Here is a 22,705-nt window from a genome sequence, read left to right as displayed (position 1 = left end):
TCTCCCTAACCACCACCTGCTACCCATTTGTCCCAGCATCTCTGCACCCAACCACAGTCTTTGAAAATGCTTGTTGTTACTTAGTCGTGTCCGACTCTTCGTGACTCCATGGACCAGTCTTTGAAAATGCTTGTTGTTATTTAGTCGTGTCCGACTCTTCGTGACTCCATGGACCAGAACACTTATTATTAAATGCTTATTAAATGCTTATGCAACCCAATTCCCCCATCCTGTATATTCAGATCCTTCCTTGTACCCTATCTGGAGTTTTTGACTCAAATAGCCAGCCGTTGGGTTCCTTCTTAAATGGTTCTTACCACTTGTGTAGTCAAGCTGAGGTCTTGCATACATGGCACAAGCCTCATGGATGACAGGATCAACAAAAATTCCACTTCTGTTGGTGATGACTTTGATGGTTTAATTTGGATGAGCAGAATATGCCCTTTTGCACAACTGCCGTGCACTGAGCCGACAGCCTCATCAGGCCGTCCATTATGACAGTTGCCACAGGAGGACAGAGTTGCTCTTGTACTCAGGCTCTGCTTGCCTGAAACATGCATCTTGTTGGCCACAGTGAGAACAGGATGCAGGACTAGATGTGCCATCGTTGGCCTGTTTCATCAGACTCTTTAGATGTTTTTAACATAGGGCTACCAGACATCCCCGGTTCCCAGGGACAGTCCCTGGATTCACCAATCTGTCCCCGGGCAAAATCTGTCCCCGGAATGTCCCCGATTTTTAATTAATGTCCCCAGATTTATGCCTGGGGATTTCTGGCAAGGCAACATGGTGGACACCATGGCAGCGAGCAGCACTGGAGGTCCTGGACACGTCAAAGTTCCAGCCAGCCAATCCGCTGGTGGGGGAAGGGGGCTATTTAAACCAAGGTGCGAGCCAGAAAGCTTCTTCTGGCTCGCTTCCTTGATCAATGCTCGTCCTGAACTCGCGCAGAGCTGCCCACAGCAGAAGAGCCCACGGCACTCTTCTGCTGAGGGCTCTGTGTGCCCGAGTGGGGGGGGGGCGAGCGAGGCGCTGAGGCAGTGAAGAAGAGGAGGAGAAGCATAGAAAAGAGCTGTGCCGCGTTGCGAGACAGAGAGACAGAAATTAAAATTATGTCTGATTCAATTCCTCTGGCCTGCTCATCAAACAATGCACCAGAAATGGAGTCAACAAGGGAAGCAAGTGAGAAGACTATGAAAGATGGAATGGCCCATGGCCCTGGGGGAGTTGAAACTCAGGGCTCATTCACATTCCTATTTGCCATACTGCTTTCCCCCAGGAAACCCTCTCTTTGATGCTAAATTGGAACAAATGGCAATCACCAATTTAGCACCAAAGCCAAAGTTTCCTGGGGGGAAATGGTGGGGCAAAGGCAATACCTAGAAAGCATGGGACAAGCAGGGAACAGCTCAGAGTTGTACTTCCTAGGCACTTCCTAGTGGAAGTGTGGACAAGCCCTCGGTGGCAAGGCAGCATAACCATGGAAAGGTTTAAGCAGGACTTCACCATGCAAGGTACAAGAATGGATGAAAAAGAAGACCCTCAAAAGATAGCATGTATTTTTGCCCATAGCTGAGCATACAACAGTAGGCATAGGCTGGGCCATAGCTAGAGGGTGGTGAGGTGGGCCACCGCCAGGGGCGCAAGCAAGGGGGGTACAAAATCGGCTTAAAATATGTCCATAAATATGTCTATAAAGAAAAATATTGATTATTGCCTCATAAGAAAAGGTTTCAAATAGAGGGTAAATTGAACGGGGGGGGGGGGTTGGAGGAGAGGCAGAAAGAATCGCTAATTTGTCTGTGGCTAGGGGGCGCAATCTGGACTGTTCTGCCAGGGGCGCAAGATCACCTAGCTACGGCTCTGGGTATAGGCAGTCAAAGAAACAGGAGGCAGGACAAAGTGAGGCAGAAAATAAAGTGAAGGCTTGTTGTACTCAGTTCATTAATAAAGCTGTTTCGAGTTCCGCTCCTCTGACCTGCTCATCATTACAAGGACTAAGAGGGTGTGACTGTTGAAGAGATGCCCAAATTTCAAAATCAGTTATGGGGAATCTATGGATGCTCTGGGAAGATGGGCCTAAAGGCATTTCCCAGATGCCCCTAATTTCCTTACTGCAGGATTTATTTCATCAAATTTATGCACTGCTTGATTGAAAAAAACAACTGTGGATAAGCCCATGTATACATTAAAACCAAGGACTTACCCACACTTCCTCTTGTTCAACTGCTTCACAACTGGAAAAACCGCTCTTTAGTGCTCAATTAGAGCAAATGGCAATTTAGGTTTTCTTTCCCTGGATTGCCATTTTTTTTATATCTATCACTAAAGAATGAATTTTCCATTGGAAAGGAGTGGGGCAGGGGGAAACCACTCAGACCTATGCTTTCTAGATGTGTAACAAGTGGAAGAGTTTGTGAGCCCCAACGGGGGGGGGGGGGATACATTTAAAACATCCTGCCCACTTCTTTAAAAAATCCACAAACAGTTAAAGGCCAAATCCTGGTTATAGAGGAATTGGGGGGGGGCAAGTACCTAAATATATTTTTGCTCTATAAGACTCACTTTTTCCCTCCTAAAAAGTAAGGGGAAATGTGTGTGCGTCTTATGGAGCGAATGCAGGCTGCGCAGCTATACCAGAAGCCAGAACAGCAAGAGGGATTGCTGCTTTCACTGCGCAGCAATCCCTCTTGCTGTTCTGGCTTCTGAGATTCAGAATTTTTTTTTTCTTGATTTCCTCCTCCAAAAACTAGGTGCATCTTATGGTCTGGTGCGTCTTATAGAGCGAAAAATATGGTAGTTACCTGCCACCCCAACTCTACAAGTGGTGTGAGATTGCAGCTCTGAATTATACCACGTATATACTCTGGTTGATCCAATAGAGTATTAATTATCTCAACAGTCTTATAAGTTTCTTTCTTTCCCTCATCGCCCTTCCATTACAACCTCTTTCCTCTGAATAATAAATAATTGGATTTCTATTTGGTTCCCTGACTTTTTTTTCTTTTTCTCTCTTCAGATTTTATCTGTGTTGAAATTATGTACATAACATGTACGTCACTGAACTTTTGTTTCCTTCTGTATGCATTATAAAAGAAATATAAATTCAAAAATCCAAATAAAAAAGGAAGGACACCCTCATTGTACATTTGCTCCCTCACAAGACAAAAAGACGAGCAGGGAGGCAGGAGGGAGGCATTATTAGCTCTCCAGCCCACAGCTGCAAGGAGCCTTTACTCCCTGTTCCCTCAGACTGCTGGTTGTTCTAGGGGCAATACGATCCTGTTTACCTCCTTTGGATGAAAGAGTGCTCGGGAGACGTGTTCTTTTAAGGTTGTTTGTTTTGTTTCGATGTGCAACTAGTATTTTAGCCATCTCCTCTGTTTAGTTTCTTTTCGCGTCTTTGCATGCTCACTGTTCTCAATAATTGGAGCGACGTCCAGTTTCTCCCTTCTGCTTCTAACTCTCCCCCGTCCATGCAGCCCTTAGAAGGGCGAGGGGGTCCTCTACAGGTGGAAAAGGTCCCCTGCAGCAGTTTTATGGCATGGCCATCCCTGGTTACCAGTACCGATGAAGGGGAGTCTATAAATATTTTTTAAATAATGAACAAGGACACAAACAAATCCCGGCTGAGGGGCACCCACAATTGTGGGGTCTGAGGAGACTATGGTGATGCATCTCCAGCTGTTGCCATTGGCTACAGAGCACCTGTGACATCACAAAAGTACATGGCGGATATATAAGTGGATATAAAGGTGGGCCTATTCTTGTTCCCTCAGCAGAACACAGAGGGCAGCAGCTGTGACATGCAGCATTGCCCAGCTTTATTCCACCTGCAGGAGGTGAATTTGCAGATGGACAGAGATGATTATCTGGCAGTGGGATGCTGTGGAGCCATAATAAGGCAAGTTCACTTGCTGAGAGGGACCGCAGCTTGAAGGGGGCTGATACCCAGTGTCAGAAGCAGGTTGGTGTCTAGCTGTGAAAGTTGGCAGGTGTTGATGGGTGGAAGCTGGTGGAATTCCCATTCTGTAAGGCTGAACCAGGCTGGTGTTTTGTCTTTAGGAGCTGGTGAGTATTTGTGGGTTGGAGACAGGGCACATTTGTGAATGGATGGAGAAAGATGAGGGAATAAGTCTGTTGAAGTTCTTCACAGATATTGCTTGGTATATGCTTGTGTGTGTGTGTGTGTGTGTGTGTGTGTGTGTGTGTTTTGACTGTGGTTGAGGCTAATGGGTGTGCACAAATGTGATGTGTGAAAGGATATTAATGAATAGATGAAACCCATAGAAGTTGGCAGGCAGATGTCACAAAAGTAAATAGTGGCTGAGGGGAAAGAGGTAGTTCTTATGGGGAAACAGGCAGGGAGGGTAGAGACCCATCAGGAGAAGGAGGCAGAGGAGAAATCAAGGCAGGAGCAGCTGGAGACACAGTAAGTGAGGGAAAACATTTGGCTCCTTCTTGTCTACTTGAGTTGCCAATTTTTTGTGCCTGTCTTGTGCCTGTCTCACCTACATAGCTGTAAAAAAACTAAAAACTAATGTTATCACTGAGAATTCCCACCCCTACCCATCCCTGATAAATTTATTAGGATCTCTAGGTTTTGAAAAGTTATGCTTTAGTTGAAATATGCCTGCTGGGTCTAGTAAGGTGTTGATCCTTCAATGTGAACTTTCATCCATGTATTTTATTTTAAATGATTTTATAAGCTGCTTAGATTTTTCAGTGTACAAGGTAAAAGCAATAAACAATATCATTAAAGCAGAAATACAGCAGAAGATCAGCAAAACAGTAAGTATGAAAGCATGTTGAAAACAATAAAAGCATACTTTTGGGGTAATTCAAACAATTTAAAAGAGAGTCCAATCTTATGGGTCAGGGAAAAGAAAAAGGATCTACAAAAAGATACTTTGTGGAATCGGGGGGATCAGACTGTGAGCCATAATGAGCCACAAAGACCTGGGTTTGAATGTCACTTCTGCACTCAACTAAAGAGAATGCTTTATCCTCGGTCTCCCTCCTTCCTCCCTGCCCCACATATTTACATAAGATGAGATACTTGCATGAGATACTTACATGAGATACTTGCAGCTGCCAGTGCCGTGCTAGGGATTAAACCTGTGCCAGATATGGCTGGGGATGCTGCCTAACACCCCGCCAGAACATTGGGATTCCTAGCTCAGCAGTCCCCACATCTGCCTTTGCCGATGTGATGTCTTAAGGTTCCAAGGTGCCCATTAAGTTCCCCTGCAACACTTTCATCACCCCGGTTTGAGATTTGAAGCCTAAGCTTTAGGAAGCAGCCCCAGTTGCAGTATGTGCTTTCTTTCTTTCTTTTTAAAAAATATTGAATTGCTTAAAAGTGCAAACATAACAAAATGTAAGAAAACAAAGATTTAAAAATTCAATCTGTATAGCTTCTCAGCCTGGAAGGACAAAAATACAAGGATCTAGAGCAGCTTCAAAGCAATTCCCTTTGAGGAATAATAAATATTTATTAAAGTATTATCCACTTGTAAGTGCATTTTGTTATTAAGAATAAAGGTTGTATATAGTCTTAAATTTGAGAAAGGCATTAGCATATACTGGTGGCACAAATACTGTCACTTTCCCCTGGGGAAACCCAACCTTTAGCACTCAAGATTAAAGTTAAAGAGCAGGTTTTCCCTAGGAAAGGAACAGGGCAAGGGGGAATCTGCCAGAACTATGCTTTCTAGGCATGGAACAAGCAGAAGTATGGATGAGCCCTGAGTGACCATTTGCCTCAGTATTTGTGTAAAAAATAAAACCATACCCTATATTGGGGGGGGGGGGAGTGTCATTCAAACTCTACCCTTTAGGTGCTTTTAGTTTGTGAGAAATCTTTTCAAGGACAGCATTTTGCAAAAACCCTTGAACACCAGCAATCCAGATTATTAAGATTAATATCCAAATTACTGAGAGGTGTGCTTTCTTTGCTTACAGATATACACCAAAGAGCCCCCTGAGGGAGCCAGACAGATCCAAAGAACTAGAAGCAGATTCTTCACAGAGCAACTCCTATAGGAACCCACGCTCCAGAATGCTGCGCCTCAAGGTATGTCCACCTTAAAACCTTGCTTCTTCTCTCACTGTATGAAAAGGGGATTTAAATCAGGAAATATTGCTGTGAATTTCCCACTCAGGAACTGCACTCCTAATTATCTGCTTCCCCCGTGGGGGTTTGAACCCACCACTGTTTGCAAACAATGAACTTTGTAAAGAATGGTCTGTTGACAAAGGCAACCCCATTTAGGGAAATTTAGCATATTGTAATTTTATTTGTATTAAGGGTTTTTATTTGTTTTATTATTGTGCTTGTACTGGGATACAATTAGCTGTCCATGCCTCTGAAATCCTAAGTAGGATGATGGGTGGTATATAAATGTTTCTGAGAGTTGTTAGGAGACTGCTATTCCTCTCAGTTCCCAGAGCTTCAGTCCCCAAAGTTCTCCGGGATGAGGGACTGGTGGTTAAACCAGTCTGAGAACATGTGGAGACTCTTTTCAGGAGGGAGAGAAGCAGGGAGTTGGGACAACCAACTTTTTTGCTTCCATATAACACTTGTGCTGGTTTTTCTGGTCTTCCTGCTGCCTCCCCCCCCCCCCCCCGCATGCTTCTTCTTTATCGGTGGTAAGATTTATTATTTTCCTCTGCCCCCATCCAATTCTGCTTTCACATCTTGAGTTTATCTGGAAAGTATACTGTCAGGGAACGACTTGGCTGAAGTTGCTGGAGGAGAGAGACTTCGTTCCTTTAATGAAGACCAGGTTGCTTTCCTAATGCCTGAAATGTGCAGCGGTGAAAGCAATCGCGGGGAGGGGGGTGGACGGGGGGGGGGCTGTTGGCAGGAAGGATGGGGGAAAGCGAGCACTTGTGGCTTTGCAAACCTCTTGAACCTGGGGGGATTTTTGACAATCTTCAAGGCTTTATCCAAATCCCAGCAGCTTCAGTGGGAAAAGGGAATCCTTCTTTGCCAGGTAGTGATTCCTGCCCATCAAACAGCTTGGAGTTAGGTGAGAGGAGGGTGAGCCCATAAGTCTTGTAAACTCTGAGGATCCACTCGTGGGTGTAGCCAGGGGGGCAGGGCAGCTGCTCACAGGCATAGGATTTTTGTTAAGAGGGGTTTTGGGGAGAAATCATGGGTAGAAATATGTGGTTTCATTATGTGGGGCAGGTTTCTGCTGGGGGGGAGGGGGCAGAACCTCAGTTAAGCGAGTGCTTTCAATGCTGCCCCAACTTCAGCTCCAAAGCTGGACTATGATAGACCATGTGGAAGGAGAAGAGACTCAGCAAAGAGCATTTAAGAAGGCTGAACATAGCAGACCTAGTAAAGTAAGTGGAAATCTTTTGCCCCACCACAAAAAGCCTCTGCTCATCTCTCTTGCTCAGCCATGTGTATGTCTAAGGAGTCAGGGAGGGGCAGCTTTCCCCCCTCATCAAGTAAATCAATACAAAATCTTAACTGAGGTTCTGCCCCCCCCCACCCCAAACATAAATGTTGGCTATGCCCATGTGCTCAGCCATGCGCACCACTTGTACCATAGAGCTGTCATTCAGTGCCTTGCAGAAAGTAAAGACATGGCTAGTGACAACGATGACAGGGGAGCGTCTCAATGGGCTTTGGTTACTGAGTATGCACAGAAAAAACTGCATTGGAAAAAAAGGAAGAATTTGAGAAAGAAGTGCTGAAAAGGTTTTCAGCAAATCCAAGAAAACTTTAGTTTTGTTGTTTTTTAAAAGTAACATACAAAATACATGTTCCTTGTAATTTCGCAAAATATACTCGTTAACTGCATGAAAGGTACTCCCTTATGCTAATTGTTTTATTTAACTTCCTAGTTTTCAAATGACTGAAAATTTTGACAGGATTTTTCTGAGCACTTGGGGGCAAAAGAATAATTTAAAACAACTGTTGTTGAGGCATTTCATTCCGAATCTGCTAGAAAGCCAGAGAGGGGTTGATGGCAAGTGGGTGTCCTGCACTCCACCACCCCAGAACACAAATCCTGGCTACGCCCATGGTTCTGTGCCCTTATAAGCTCCCACAGTAAGAGAAAGAACCAAACCAATTCAAATTACAGGAAACATTAGGAAGAACTTTCTGACAAGAGCTGTTTGACAATGGAATGGAGGTGAGTTTGGAAGATGGTGGACTCTCCTTCGTTGGAGGTTTTTAAACCAAGGTTGGATTGCAGGGGGTTGGACTAGATGACCCTAGGGTGTCTCTTCCAACTCTGCAGAGGGTCGTCTAGTCTAACCCCCTTCAGTGCAGAAATCTTAACTACAGCAACCATGACAGGTGGCCATTCCAACCTCAGCTAAAAAACCTCCAATGAAGGAGAGTTCACCACCTTCCAAGGAAGTCTGTTCCACTGTCAAACAGCTCTTACTGTCAAAAAGTTCTTCCTGTTTAGTCGGAATCTCCTTTCTTGTAACTTGAAGCCATTGGTTCGAGTCCTACCCTCCCGAGCAGGAGAAAACAGGCTTGCTCAATCTTCCATGTGACAGCCCTTCAGATATTTGAAGATGGCTATCATATCTCCTCTCAATGTCCTCATATCCAGGCTAGGTAAAGGTAAAGGGTAAAGGGACCCCTGACCATTAGGTCCAGTCGTGACCGACTCTGGGGTTGCAGTTCTCATCTTGCTTTACTGGCCGAGGGAGCCGGTGTACAGCTTCCGGGTCATGTGGCCAGCACAACCAAGCCTCTTCTGGCAAACCAGAGCACCACACGGAAACAACATTTACCCTCCCGCCGGAGCGGTACCTATTTATCTACTTGCACTGTGCTGTGCTTTCAAACTGGTAGGTTGGCAGGCGCTGGGACCGAACAATGGGAGCTCATCCCATCGTGGGGATTCGAACCGCCGACCTTCTGATTGGCAAGACCTAGGCTCTGTGGTTTAGACCACAGCGCCACCCTGTGTCCCTTATATCCAGGCTAAATATACCCAATTCCCTTAATCAAAGAATGTATCAATTTTATTACATAAGTAAGGACAACCAGGAGTCAGGCTCAGCAAGCAAGGGAGCCCATGCCACATTGGAACCCAGCTGGACCTCATTACTCAAGCAAAAATCACCTGCAAGCCCTTTAAACCCCTTAGGGTCCAGGGAAAGCCAATGGCTAACCTGGGTGGGCAGTCAAGCCCAGATCTGGACCATTCCTTACTGAGCTGCTGCAATTATGTGGCTCACCACATGAGGGCAGCAGTTCATGAGGATGCGAAGGCCTTGGACTCTGCCCTGGACTCATTAAGGAATGGTGGCACAAACACCTAACTAATAATTATAATGCTTGCTAGTAGTGGTGAGAGAGCAGCTCTGTGGGCATAGCCTGTTTTTCCCACTTCTTGTTCAGGTTTTACATAGTCATTTAGAATAAACAAAACGTCATGTAACAACAACCGTGTAAGGCAGGTCAGCATCATTATGTTGCAGATGGGAAACCGAGGCTGAAAAAGGCAAGCCTCAAGCCACATGGCAGAGGTGCAGTTTGACTCCTGATCCAATGCTCATGATCCAATTTAATTTCAAACTGATAAGGTTTTTTATTTATTTATGTTGTAAAATTTATACACTGCTTGGTTGTTGTTGTTTTAAAAAATGAAAGCCCTCACAGCTGTCTACAGACTGCTGTCTAAAATAATCGATAAGGAGAATTAGCAACAATAGTTTTAATACTTTCCTCCTCCTAGTGGTGCAGCAATAAAATTGCTAGCACATTTGCAAAGCTAAGCAGGGTCTGGTGTGCGTTGCAGGGGGTTGGCCAAATCAGTGTTTCTCAACTGGGGTGTGGGGAGGGGTCACCTGGGAGCCCCCAGGATATTCCAAGGGGGGCACAGGTGAAAATTGCATAACTGGGGAGCCACAGCACGAGACCAGGGGGCCATAGAGGGAAGTGAGAAGTGAAGAAAACAGAGACGTGGCCAAGAAAAGAAAAAAGAAAAAACAAACAAACAGAGAAGTAAAGCAAATACAGTGGTACCTCAGGTTACATACGCTTCAGGTTACATACGCTTCAGGTTACAGACTCCGCTAACCCAGAAATAGACTGAAACAATAGACAATAGACTGAAAACAGGTTGAAACTCACATCAGCTTTCTAAACATCTGGGTAAAAAGGTAAAGGTAAAGGGACCCCATCTGGGTAGGCTTGTCTAAACAAAAAGTGTTTTCAACAGGTGCCAAAAAGAATACAGTCAAGGTGCCTGCCGGATATCAATAGGTAGGGAGTTCCAGCAATACTGCTTTTAAGCAGGACAGGGCCTAGCATGGTAATTTTAAAAGGTTTCTTTTTTTAAAAAAAAAAAAAAAGCCAAATCATCAAAAAATGGTGCAGGGACTCCAGTACCCTTCGTAATCCTTCTTGGCACCTCCTGGGTCTTCCTTGACCCTCCTAAAAATATGGCATTGCTCCTGAGTCTGGATCTCCCTGACATTGTTCATTTCAGAGCCTGGAAGCCTTCATCACAAGGATGGTCCTGCTAGGGTGACTGTTTCTGCCTCCTTCCAGCTCTCTCTTAATGCTCACTTCATCCCGTGAAGGCAGCTGCTTAGCAGTTACTGCTTCCAGGATGGAGCACAGCATATGAGCAAATGTCCATATTTAGGCAGCACGAGGAGGAGCTACTTGGTTTGTGCAAACTCCCCCCCCCCCTTTCCTCTCTTGGCTGATGAGGAAAAGCAGGCAGGCAATGCTAACTTGCTCCAGTCGCTCAGCCCCTAGCTCTGGGCCTGAACGTCCAAGCGCGTCAGCAGCTTTGCCCAAGGATATACAGAGTCCGTCTGGACCACGGCAGGGCTTCTCCAGCCTTCTGCTGATGGTGGGTGAATGTGCCTGCAGCAACAGCAGCAGCAACAGCAGCCCTGGCTGACCACCGGTCCTCCTCAGGATGACTCCCCAGCAGAAAGCCAGCTTGTCACCACAGGGGCAGAGTGAGCAGGATTTGGGAGCCTGTCCTCCCACCCAGGAGTGGAGCAAGGCAAGTACTTGAATGGTGTGAAAGGAGGCTGAAGGTGCAGAGAGTCTGTGTCAAGAGGTACAGCTGGGCTGGCTGTTCCATGTGTCTAGAGAAGTTACCTCTCTGTCCGGGCTGGAATGGCTCGTCCCCACATTCCTTCCTGGACGTTTCACTTTTTCCAATTTGTTTTTCTTCCCCTTCCCTTCTATTTATTGCTCGTGTGCTCATTTCTCCGCCAGCTTCCCCTGATGAGCCGCTCCTGAATCCTGGCTTATTTTCTTTTACTTGATCGTACCGCAGAATCTGCTGAACCCGCAGCTGCTTCCTCCGACCATACGTATTTCCCCGCACCGGGATAAACTTTCCGTGCTTAGCTAGACGGTGTGTAACCACTAGACCTGTCCAACACACTTTCCTCTCGGCAGCCAACACATCTCTGTGCGCAGAGTACATGCTTATACAATGGTTCTCTGTGTGCTGTTCTTGTGCATGCCATATATCATGCACATGCTAAAACAGACAGGTCTACCACTTTGAAGTGCTTCTGAATACCAGTTGCTGGAAACCACAGGGGCAAAAGTTGCCCTTGAGCATCCCACTGGGGCATCTGGTAGGCCCCTGTGAGAACAGAACGCTGGACTAGATGGGCCATTGGTCCAATCCAGCAGGCTCTTATCCGTTAGACAATATTTGCTCAGCACACCCATTAGGCAGAATTCCATAAATATGTTTGTGGTTTACCGAGACTGAATAATATAATCACAGACTGATTCATGGCTTGACATTTCAGGGCCATTTCACACATTCCCTGGACAATATAAACCCAGATTTATATCCAACCCACAGCCAGTTCTCTACTCCTGGAAGAGTGTAACTGTCCAATATGCATATTTTAAAGCACCTGTCAGTCACACTGACAGCTCACATTCTGAAAACTGTCTAAGACTATCAGTAGCTACATGGTGGCTATGCTCTGATCAGAAGCAGTAATTCTTCTGAATACCAGTTGCTGGAGACTACAGGAGGGGAGTGGGCTCTTGTGTTCAGGTGCTGCTTGCTGGTTTCCCACAGGCATCTGGTTGGCCACTGGATGCTACACTAGATGGGCCACTTGTCTGATCCAAAAGAGCTCTTCTTCCTTTCTTCTGTTTAAGTAGACACCTGAAAATTGCAAAGCATAAAGAGGCATTTCGTGTAAAGCTGTTGGGAGTTTTTTGCTAACCTGGATGGTTAAGACCATGACTTTATTCTACTTGAATTCTTCATTCAAATGTTTTAAGGGGACATCTACTTAGGGTGGCCATGTGTCCTACATTCCCAGAAGAGAGTACTGTATTTGATGAGCTGTCCGGTTTAACAGCAGAAAACCCTAAGAAGCAAGAGCAAGTTGTACACCAACAGTTAGGACCTTGGCAGCAGACTAAGCAGAGATGGATATATGCATTTCTGTTTAAATTATAGTAATCATTTGCAGTATAAATATAAATTAGCACAGGGTGATGCATTTCCTCTCCTGGAGTGATGAGTAAGTGGACAGCTTATACCCACTGGGTAGGAAATGCCTGGCAAAGAAGGTGCTCAGTTGCTCCAGACCAGCTTACTTGATGCTTGAAGCATGAGCCCTCCAAAGTTTAGGTAGACCTGCGCCAGCTGCTGTCCTCCACTTGTAGAGGTGGCCAAATTTCATGGTGAGGTGAATTTCTGTCAAACAAGGCTGCTGTTTTTTATACTGTTGTTATACTGTTGTGATGCTGTTTTGTCTGCTAATGTTATAGAACTGAATGCTGTACAGGTGGTGGTGGTGGTGAGGAACAACAGGCATACTTGCAGGAGAAATTATCCCATTACCTGATGCTACTTTAGATGCCATAAAATCCCTCACCTTTCCCCTGAGGAGCTCAAGGTGGCATATGTGGTCTTCCTCATCATTTAAATCCCCACAACAATATTGTGAGGTGGGTTAGACTGAGAGGCCATGACCAGCCCCCAAGGTTGTGGAGAACGAGGTTCCTATTTTTGTGTGGGAGTGTACTGTGGTTCATGCCTTTTGGGGGAAAGCCTTTTATCTGACCTCCAAAATCACTAAACAATCTATGTCTCCTCTAATTCGGCACTTGCCAGGCGTATCACTGGATTTGACCCCAAATTCTACCCTTAAATCTAAAGAATTAATTTCCTTCCTGAAGCTAGGCTAGTTATTGCCCAATATGGAAGGAAACCTCTAATATACCAATAGTGGTTGGGGTTAATAACATCTGGAACATTGCTCTATCAGAATGCCTCACATATCACTGGTGAATAATCAAGGGCATCTCCAAAAAGATACCTTTGACACAATTTGATCTCCCTTTTTCTCTTTTATTGGGAATGGGATATTTTAATGCCATAATCATTACACAGGTGTCTGTGGAAGTGATATATTGATTGAAAAATGTCTAGTATACCAAATCAGTAATTGGGTCCCTATTGTGGGTATTTGGTGAGCCAACATGACAGTGATGAGGGATGGAGGATTGGAGTAATTTTTCTGTAGGATTATGGCAGTGGACAAAGCTGAAGTGTAACTTTTGAATAAACGTGTGTGTTTTTTAATAATAATAATAATAATAATAATAATAATAAGTGGCATACATGACTGTCCATAGCCACTGTATGTCAGCAACCCTGGTCACCCAGTGAGCATTGTAGCTGAATGGGGATGGAGTGTCACCTACCAGAGATGTATGGTAACTAATTTATAAGAAAATCAATAGCTCACCAATAATTGGCTACCTTGTAACAACTCAGAATCGTCAATACAAACAAATGTGACCAAAGGAAATAGATTTGAAATTGATATGAGCAGCAAAACCTTAATACAAAGTGAGGAAGGTGTTTTGTGCCAGAATCCAACTTGGTATATTGTAAATAAGCAATAAATGCTCTCAGAGGGGCTCATCTCCAACTCCCCCCCCCCCCGCTGCCCCCTTGACTTTTAGCTCTCCCGTAGGTCCTCCCACTGTCCTCCAGGGGGCGGTACCACCCACTTTGGGGACCACTGCCATACACTACCATGCAAAGACATTTCCCTTCCCAGTGACTGTCCCTGTCACTCTCCAGCTCTTGCAGCTGCAGGCATCTATTTCTTTAGTATTACTAGCCAGAGTGGTGCAGTGGTCAGTGTCAGACTAGGACACTCCATCCCCATTCAGGTGAAGGTTTTTGCATATTTGGTAAGTCGTTATATATTAATATTTTGTGCTGCAAATTTGCTTCACCCTTATGTTTTTGTTAGTAAGAATATGTAAAAAAGACTTTTATGCAATATTCTTTGCCATTTATATTTTTTTCTAAGCTACAGAGCACATGCTTATTTTTACATAGGTTTATTTTTTGAATAAGGGAGCACTTAATTGTTACTCTTCTGAATTTTACTGTGTTAGCATCCTCCTTAGTGGATCATGCAAAGCCCTATTCTAAATAATGCTTTGACAGGGTAGGGGGCTCTGGTGATGATTTCAGGGAACCAGGGGACAGTGGTCCGAAAAAGTTTAGGAACCACACTGGTCAGTGGATACACAGTGCTGCCCATTTGGAGTTTTCTCCTTTCCCCAGGTGCCCCCAGTCTGTCCACAGCACAAGGTTGGCTGCCCTCCCTTCTTTTCTTGTCGTGCCAAAGTGAGAAGATTCAGAAATGTTTAAGGCTTGTGTGAAAGGGGAACTACTTCTAAATAGCTTGGTGTTAGCTTGGATAGCTCATTTGGTTAGAGCACGATGCTGATAACACCAAGGTTGCAGGTTCGATCTCTGTATGGGACAGCTGCATATTCCTGCATTGCAGAGGGTTGGACTAGATGATCCTCAGGGTCCCTTCCAACTCTACAATTCTATGATCCTTGCTCTGAATATTATTGCTCCCTTCGAGTCCATTCCTGCATACCAGTGCGGATATGAAAGGTCAGGTCCGTCCCGTCCCGTCCCGTCCCCCCACCCAGTAGGATTTACACTAGGGTAGTTACAAAATCCCCATCTCTGTTCCTTCATTTTTGCAGCCCAGTCTCAGGTGGGGGGTCATTTTGGTGATTTTTCAGAAAGGTGTGGAATTCAGCATGGTGGGGCAAATGTTATTACTATCATTATCATAGTCATTTATTTAGACCCAACCTTTTGCCCTGACAGGGTTCAGGGTGACTAACAGATAAAAACAAGAACCACTAAAAATAGGGGGGAAACAATACAGTGGTACCTCGGGTTACATACGCTTCAGGTTACACACTCCGCTAACCCAGAAATAGTGCTTCAGGTTAAGAACTTTGCTTCAGGATGAGAACAGAAATCGTGCTCCAGCGGCGCAGCAGCAGCGGGAGTTCCCATTAGCTAAAGTGGTGCTTCAGGTTAAGAACAGTTTCAGGTTAAGTACGGACCTCCAGAATGAATTAAGTACTTAACCTGAGGTACCACTGTAATCAAAAAACATTGATAGAATTAAAACTATATACACATACACAATCTTATTAGAAACATACAGATAATTACCATAAAACCAGCATGGTGACAGCCCTTTCATTAAAAGCAGCCAGTTCTCAAAAGAAGGACTTCACCTGCCAGCAGAAGGCCAGCAAGGAGGGAGCCAGTCTAACTTCTCTAGGGAGGGAGTTCCAAAGTTGTCTGGGAGCAGCCATCACCCAGAAGTCTCTCAGGTCCTGGGCCCCCATGAAGTGTGCCTGTGAGGGTGGTGGGACTGAGGGAAGGGAACCCAGGCAGGTTCCTATAAGGGAATAACGTATTTCAAATAGCTTGGGCCTAAGCTGTGTAACAATAACACCCTGCACTCCTTTCCTCTTGGTAAATGGTTGCTGGTGGGTGGTGGCAAATATTTATTTTATTTGCAATCAGAAGAATAGGATGGGCCTCTATGAAAGATATCTCATGTATCCAAGAGTAAAGAGGCGCATCTGTGGCACACTACGGAAGCTATGCCATGTGAATGCCTGACTAAATAGCACCATATCTCCTGGGCCACTTTCCCCTGCCTTGCAGCTGCCGTTTCCCTGCCAACCCCCGGAATATCCATGGAGTGACATGGGCTGCATTCACACAGCAGTCTATGCCATTTCACTTATGTTTATTTCCAAATTATTTAAATTTGTATACTACCCTTTATCTATAGATCTCAGGCTGGTCCATAACATAAGATTACAATATAAAAAGCACAAAATGATTCATTCTCTCCTACTACCTGTTGCATCTAGGCTGCAACTGGTCAGTTTCAGTGCAAGCCTATGATTGCTGGCTGCATCTTGCCTTCTCCCTATCATGTTACTTTGGTAAGTAGTTTGATAGGGAGAAGGTCCTGAGTGTGTGTGGCTCTGCTCATGGATTTTCAGAATGACTTTTTAATGGCTTAAGAAAAAGAAGGAGCTTGGTATATTACAAGACCAAACTACATTGCAAGGTGGGTCATTAACAGACTGATCAACAAAGACCTGAAATTTAATAAACAGTGTATGTAAAACATTAGAGCCAAATGTTGTTTGACTCCCAACTCCCACCATCCCTGATGATTCTGGAAACCTAGCAGAATATAGTGGAAGTTTAGGACTGATTTTTGTATTAATTGCTTGCAACCTCATTGACCGAGAAAATGGTGAAGGGTAATGTGATAAAATGTCAGGCTCTAATCTGGCATGCAGTCCTTTCCTGCTGCTTTCATGGGGGGGAATCATGGGGAAACAGAAGCAAGTATGTGCAGAAATAGGGGTGGGGGCGTTGCCCAGTGATGTAGTGCAGTGTTGTGCCACACCACACCCACTGGTGTGAATGAAATTTATCACCACGTGCCAGCAGACCAGTAAAAAAGCAGCACTTCCATAACACAACAGTTAGAGTACTGCAGCGTGAAAGGAATGTTAGAAAACTACCACAGTATTTCCTGCATCTGAATGCACCCCTGGTGTCAGGAAATGTAACATCATTTCAAGGAGACAAGTTGCAGTTGCAGGGGGTGGGGGGGTGGAGGGCAGCAAGCAAAGGAGGCTAGTGGCACCACCTCTGTTATCAAACAGCTGGAGTAAAAACACAGAAAAAAGCAGCGTCAAGAATAATGGGCCTGTGCCCGATGGCTATGGTGTATGTAGGGCTGGATCAAAGTCTAGGGCCTTGTAGCCCTGGGACCCCAAAATGAGCGTGGCAGGTGATGCAGCACACACGGTTGCTGAGCTTTTTTTTTTTTTAGGAAAACCCCAAAATTGTTGAGGTTTTTGTTCATTGTTTTTTACTTGCCTAAGATCCAGAACAAAGCACCACCTTTAGGAAGTTCCTCCCGGACATTCATTCCGCCTCTGAAATCATGATAATGTCCAAGAAAATCCAGGCATACGGCAGTCCTACTGATGTGGGCATGCCTGGGAGTTGAAGACACCAGGGCTGATACTTACCACTGTAGCATCCTTCCTTTCCGCTTATCTTTTCTTTAAAACATTTTATAGCCACGGGGCAGATACCTGGCCGTGTGCATGGTTATAGGTGCTCATTTTATCGTTTCTAATTGGAAAACACACCGGTCTTCTTTTCTACAACAAAATGCTGATTATTAGTCCTAAAGAAATGTATTGAAAGCATAAGGAAGCATGTCCCATTTTGTTCCTTTAGTCATGATGGTGCTGTGATCTCAGTGACTTCAAAATGCAAAACTGCACGTGCTCAGAGTCCTTCCTTTATTTCTTTTTTTTAAACCAGTGCTGGTAAACCTTTTTAATATATATATATATATTGGCTCTAATGTAGCAGGAATGTAGAACCAGCTTCAAACGCGGCTAGGCTGTTCTTTTTATTAATTCAGAAGCTGGGCGGGGGTGGGCAACACACATCAAACAAAATGCAGTATTTCGTAAGAAACAGCGTGACAGATACAGGATAGGTGTGGACTGTGGCTATGTTTACAACACTTCCCAAACAAACAGTGGGAGTATACTGCATGTGTCCACCGGGTCAGTTTTTATCTGAGCTGTGGCACATCCGGGCAAGGGGATTCAAACCATTGGATGCCCCTGCATACAAAACATTCCCAGTGCATGGAAATCCAGATTGATCTGCTTTACCCTGCTTTTTCTTAGTGCAAGGGAATTTGATGGTGTGAAAGTGGACTAATGGAGTTGCTCTGCCCAGACACAGGGATAACCACCTTCAGGAGAACTTAGCCATGGTGGGCATCTGGGTGGTTTCCTCTCAGACATTTAAGGTAAAGGTAAAGGGACCCCTGACCATTAGGTTCAGTCGTGTCCGACTCTGGGGTTGCGACGCTCATTTCGCTTTATTGGCCGAGGGAGCTGGCATACGGATTCCGGGTCATGTGGCCAGCATGACTGAGCCGCTTCTGGTGAACCAGAGCAGCGCACAGAAATGCCGTTTACCTTCCCGCCGGAGTGGTACCTATTTATCTACTTGCACTTCATGCTTTCGAACTGCTAGGTTGGCAGGAGCAGGGACCGAGCAACGGGAGCTCACCCCGTTGCGGGGATTCGAACCACCGACCTTCCAATCGGCAAGTCCTAGGCTCTGTGGTTTAATCCACAGCGCCACCTGCGTCCCTCATTTAGGACATTTAGGATGCAGCAAATGCCTAACACTTTAGAACGGTCCTTTCAGCCTTGTGTCCCTAGTTGGACTGAAACTCCCACCATCCCTGGCTGAGGAGGCTGGGAATGATGGGAGTCATAGGCCAACAACACCTGGGGACAGGAAAGCTGAAGAACACCAGCTTGGATGAAAGAAATTCCCTCCTCCTCCTGAAAGGAAGAACAGTAAAGGTAAAAGCACATCAATCCTACCTAGCTTCTGTGGGAAGGAAACATGAATCCCTGTGATCCATGTGTGTAGGGTGAATAGCAAGAGAATCAGCTGGGTGCTTAGATTCAAAATGTGAAGCTAAACTCACCCTCCAGCAGAAGAAATCCCCCAGTAGCAGATTTTGAATTCACAAAAGTCAAGCAGCATTATAATGCGGGGATATAGGTTACTGCACCCTTTAATACCACTTAGCTGTATCCAGAGCTTCCCTCTTTCCTACCCCTCTTAGCACTGAACTGATCATAACACTTAAGTAAGTTTCAAATGTGTTACTTACGAAACATTCCAAAGGTCAGATTCATTCACGTATCCAGACAGCAGCAAGGAAAACTCAGGCAGAATACTCTTGGATAGAATATACAGAAACGTTGCTTCAAACATGTGCTCTAAGCTTGGAGCCTGCTTAGGCACGTCTTCTTTGGCCATTAACATCATGTGGAGAGAAAGGGAACAGGAAGAAAAGGCTTCACTTCCTCTCTCATTTGAGAAGAGGGGGCATCACTTAGCTGAGTCTAGGAATCCAGCTCTATTGTCTTAACCCCTTCACACACTAACTAGCACTCATGCGTAGTTATGTTTGACTGCAATTTCCCATGGTTTTTATGTCCAGGCTGCTTCAGGCTGAGCTTGCAGTTGTCTTATCTGTGCCTCCCCTTCACATGGAACTGCTAGGTCCTGCATCTTTTACAGCTAGATCATTGAATCAGTTGTAGCAGATAAAGCAGGCCTGATCTCCAAGAGGTCTTGGAAGTTTTAGGGCAAGAATGAGGAATCTCTTTACAGACTGGTCTCAGGCCCAGACATAACTGCAATTTGCCACTTGTTTGCTAAATTCACAGGTCTAATGGTTGGGCCAAGTGTGTAGCCGAACAGCAGAGGGAACTTAAGAGGTGACAGGCTAGAAGTTTACAAAATCATGCAAGGCATAGTGAAAATTGGCTAGAGAAAAGTTTTCCTACCTGTCTCATAACTCTAGAACTTGTGGACATCCAAGGAAACTGAATGTAGGAATAGATAAAAATTAGTCCTTATTAGTAGTATTAGTGTTATTGAAGCAAAAAAAAAAAATCAATACAAGAATAGAGATAGAAATACAAAGCAAAACAAACAGTGCAGTATACTCTCCTTAAACCAGGTAAGCAGAGTACTTAAAACCTTTCCGAAAGCCAAATTTCACACTACCATGGAGAAGGGCCCTGGGTGTCTGTATTTGTTGGATATATGGAAGACTAGAAGGCCCATTGGCCTGATCCAACAGACACTTCTTAAGTTCTTCATTCTGCTCCAGTGCTTTTCAACAGCAATTTATTGTACAGAAATTAGCAGGTTGTAAGTGATTATCAAGACCTGGCCAATCCAGTTTTTCCCAGTCAGTTGGCAATCCTTTGTCAAGGTGCATATGCAAACTAGCCAGAGGGAAAGGAAGAGAGCAGGGTGTGGCTTTTCTCATGTCTGTACCTGCCCAAATTCCTTCTTAATAATGCCATTACTTGGCACTTGCCTGTAGCTTTCAGATGTCCAAAGCACTTAACATTATCCCGTCATCTTACAACAATCCTGTAAGGTACACCAGTATTATTAGTGCCAAGTTGCAAATGGGAAGTCAAGGGTGATTGGCTTACCGAAGGGCGGGGGGGGTGCTTCCAAAATTCTGCATCTGAATTTCATAGATGAGTAGAGTTGGAAGAGACCAAATGGTTATCTAGTCTACTCCCTTCAGTGCATGAATTTGTTCCCAGATTTTGGAGTTCCAACTTTACCTGAAGATTTTGCTTCTGAAGTGGAGCTGTGCCTTAGAAAGTTTTTATCTTTCCTTCCTGCCTCCCCTTCCCATTTCCAAATTCTGTACAGAGCACTGCTTTCAGTTCCTTCACATCTCTCTCCCCTCTCCCCATTTTGTGGTGATAGTATATTTTGGTGGTTTTTAAGGTTTACCAGTGAGCACATAACTCTTGTGTACTGACACACATCTCAAAGGTGCCTTCCATCTTGCTCCCTTTTCTCCCTCAGGTGGTGTATATACACACCAGTATACACACACAAGGTGGTGTATACACACCCAGTTTGGTGTTTTCTAAAGGCGTTTTTGTAACCATTGCTTTGCAAGTGTCCTTACCTGCAGCCTATGCAGACAGCACGAGCAATTGTTAAATCATTGCCATTTATATATTTGGGCAAAACCTGCACCCAGTTCATTTTTAAGGCAGGGTCTTGCAAAACATGTTTCCTGACCAGGAATTGAACCCGGACCATGGCGGTAAGAGCGCCGAATCCTAACCACTAGACCACCAGGGAATTTTGTTTAATTACTGCCATTTGTACCTACAGAAGGTGTATCCTCTTTGCCTAAATTGTACATTTGTTCCTTTGCACCCTCTCCTTTCAACGCTCAACACCTTTTTTGAATCTCTTGACCCCCGTAAGTTTATTGATAAACCGGAAGACTAATATCACTGTGTTTATGCTAGCACTCTGTATGTCCAGTGGTTTCCTTCCCTTGCATCATGCAGGAAACTTTACAACTACATACCTCTTTTCTTTTGGCAGGGCACTCTAAGTATGCTCAAAGGCTATCTGCTCTGGCACAATGCATGGCAAATTACAGTGTTTCATTTCAAGGTACCATATTTTTCGCCCTATAGGATGCACTTTTTCCCCTCCAAAAATGAAGGGGAAATGTGTGTGCGTCCTATGGGGCAAATACAGGCTTTCGCTGAAGCCTGGAGAGCGAGAGGCATCGGTGCGCACCGACCCCTCTCGCTCTCCAGGCTTCAGGAAGCTCCGCACAACCCTCGGGAGCCCGGCGCAAAGCCGCGCCGGGCTCCCGAGGGTTGCGCAGAGCTGCCTGCACTCCCGGGCTTGGCGCAGCTCCGCGCAACCCTCCGGAGCCTGGTGCAGCTTCAGCATCGCTCTGGCTCCCGTTCTGGGGGCTGGGGTCGGGGGAAGCTCGGGCGAAAAATACGGTACTTGAATTTTGCTATGCTCTGAATCTCCATGCCCTGGCACTAGACAGGCTGGGACCCAGTTTAATTTATTTAACGAGGAGTGCAAAAAAAAGGGGTGGTTGGAAGGCACTTCTGGCTTCCAATATATCTGCTCCTGTTATACCTATTAATTCCATTGGGGTCATTGTGGTTTCTCAAAGGGCAACACACAAAATAGTCATGCCTCAAACCTGTCCAGCTGCCACCATAAGCAGTCAGATGCCATGCTTCTCGGTTGAAAAAAGTTTATAGGGACTGTGACATTAAGTTGATCGAAGCTTTGCAATTTTAATAAACTGGATTCAGCAGCAGCAACAACAACTGAAGTGCCTTTTTGCAGAATCCACACATGATGTTATTAGCACCAAAATACTGGCCTGTACTTTTTCATTTAATCTGGATTTATCCTTTCTGGAGAAAATCCAGTGTGTTGGTTGGTTGTTTTTCAAGTCGGTTGCCGATGACCCTTTTGCAATATCCATTTACATCCCCTTTTTGCAAAAACCCTGTGTCTTGACACACAACCTTTTGGAAGAGTCTGCTCTAAGTTCAAAGCGAGACAACAGCTTCCGCCACCCTAGAGATGGAAGGTGGTTTTAAAGAGCAGTGGCTGCTTCTGATATGTGGATATCCATCCTTCTTTCACCTCTGCTCTAAAAAGGTTTTGCATGGATTCAAAAACCTGCCAAACCTCTTTGAGCACGTGTGCCAGTCAGTAATGGGAAGGAAGTATATCTGTACAACATAGAAAATGATGCCTCTCCTAACCCGACTTTTAGCCAACTTAAAATACTATTGTCTGTCTCCTGCTTTAAAAGAATGAATGCAGCATGTTTTAAATAAGGCTCTTTCCTGTAAATTGTATGCCAACAAACAAGACCTTTTCCACTTAACGTTTCCCTTAAGGGG

General features: G+C 45.0%; 1 protein-coding gene and 2 long non-coding RNA genes across 14 annotated transcripts in view; 1 reads left to right on the top strand and 2 right to left on the bottom strand.

Annotated features, from left to right (window-relative positions):
• The window catches only part of LOC308468069, a 59,421-nt gene extending 55,751 nt beyond the window's left edge, over nucleotides 1-3,670 (bottom strand). For both annotated transcript variants that reach the window (XR_013981439.1, XR_013981440.1), the window contains exon 1: nucleotides 3,291-3,670. This is a non-coding gene — a long non-coding RNA (uncharacterized lncRNA). The remainder of the gene's footprint in view (nucleotides 1-3,290) is intronic.
• A 115-nt stretch (nucleotides 3,671-3,785) lies between these two features.
• Nucleotides 3,786-22,705, top strand: part of LOC308467961 (rho GTPase-activating protein 20-like) — an 88,936-nt gene continuing 70,016 nt past the window's right edge. For 2 of the 6 annotated variants that reach the window (XM_080989745.1, XM_080989744.1), the window contains exons 1-2: nucleotides 3,786-3,904; nucleotides 5,965-6,076. In XM_080989745.1, coding sequence (XP_080845871.1) covers nucleotides 3,807-3,904; nucleotides 5,965-6,076 — 210 coding nt within the window. In that variant the 5' untranslated portion in view covers nucleotides 3,786-3,806. Of the gene's footprint in view, nucleotides 3,905-5,964; nucleotides 6,077-6,655; nucleotides 7,035-7,263; nucleotides 7,354-8,901; nucleotides 11,007-22,705 lie in introns of those variants that run through there. The other 4 variants (XM_080989750.1, XM_080989746.1, XM_080989748.1 and 1 more) reach the window with 4 other exon arrangements.
• LOC308468061 overlaps nucleotides 10,335-22,705 on the bottom strand; it is a 42,300-nt gene continuing 29,929 nt past the window's right edge. For 2 of the 6 annotated variants that reach the window (XR_013981422.1, XR_013981426.1), the window contains one exon: nucleotides 14,210-19,810. This is a non-coding gene — a long non-coding RNA (uncharacterized lncRNA). Of the gene's footprint in view, nucleotides 12,147-14,203; nucleotides 19,811-22,705 lie in introns of those variants that run through there. The other 4 variants (XR_013981424.1, XR_013981425.1, XR_013981423.1 and 1 more) reach the window with 4 other exon arrangements.

This window comes from Podarcis pityusensis (assembly GCF_964106645.2).
Source record: "Podarcis pityusensis genome assembly, chromosome: Z".
Lineage (NCBI taxonomy): Eukaryota > Metazoa > Chordata > Lepidosauria > Squamata > Lacertidae > Podarcis > Podarcis pityusensis.
The sequence above is the reverse complement of the archived record's forward strand: the minus strand, read 5'-3'. Positions and strand labels throughout refer to the sequence as shown.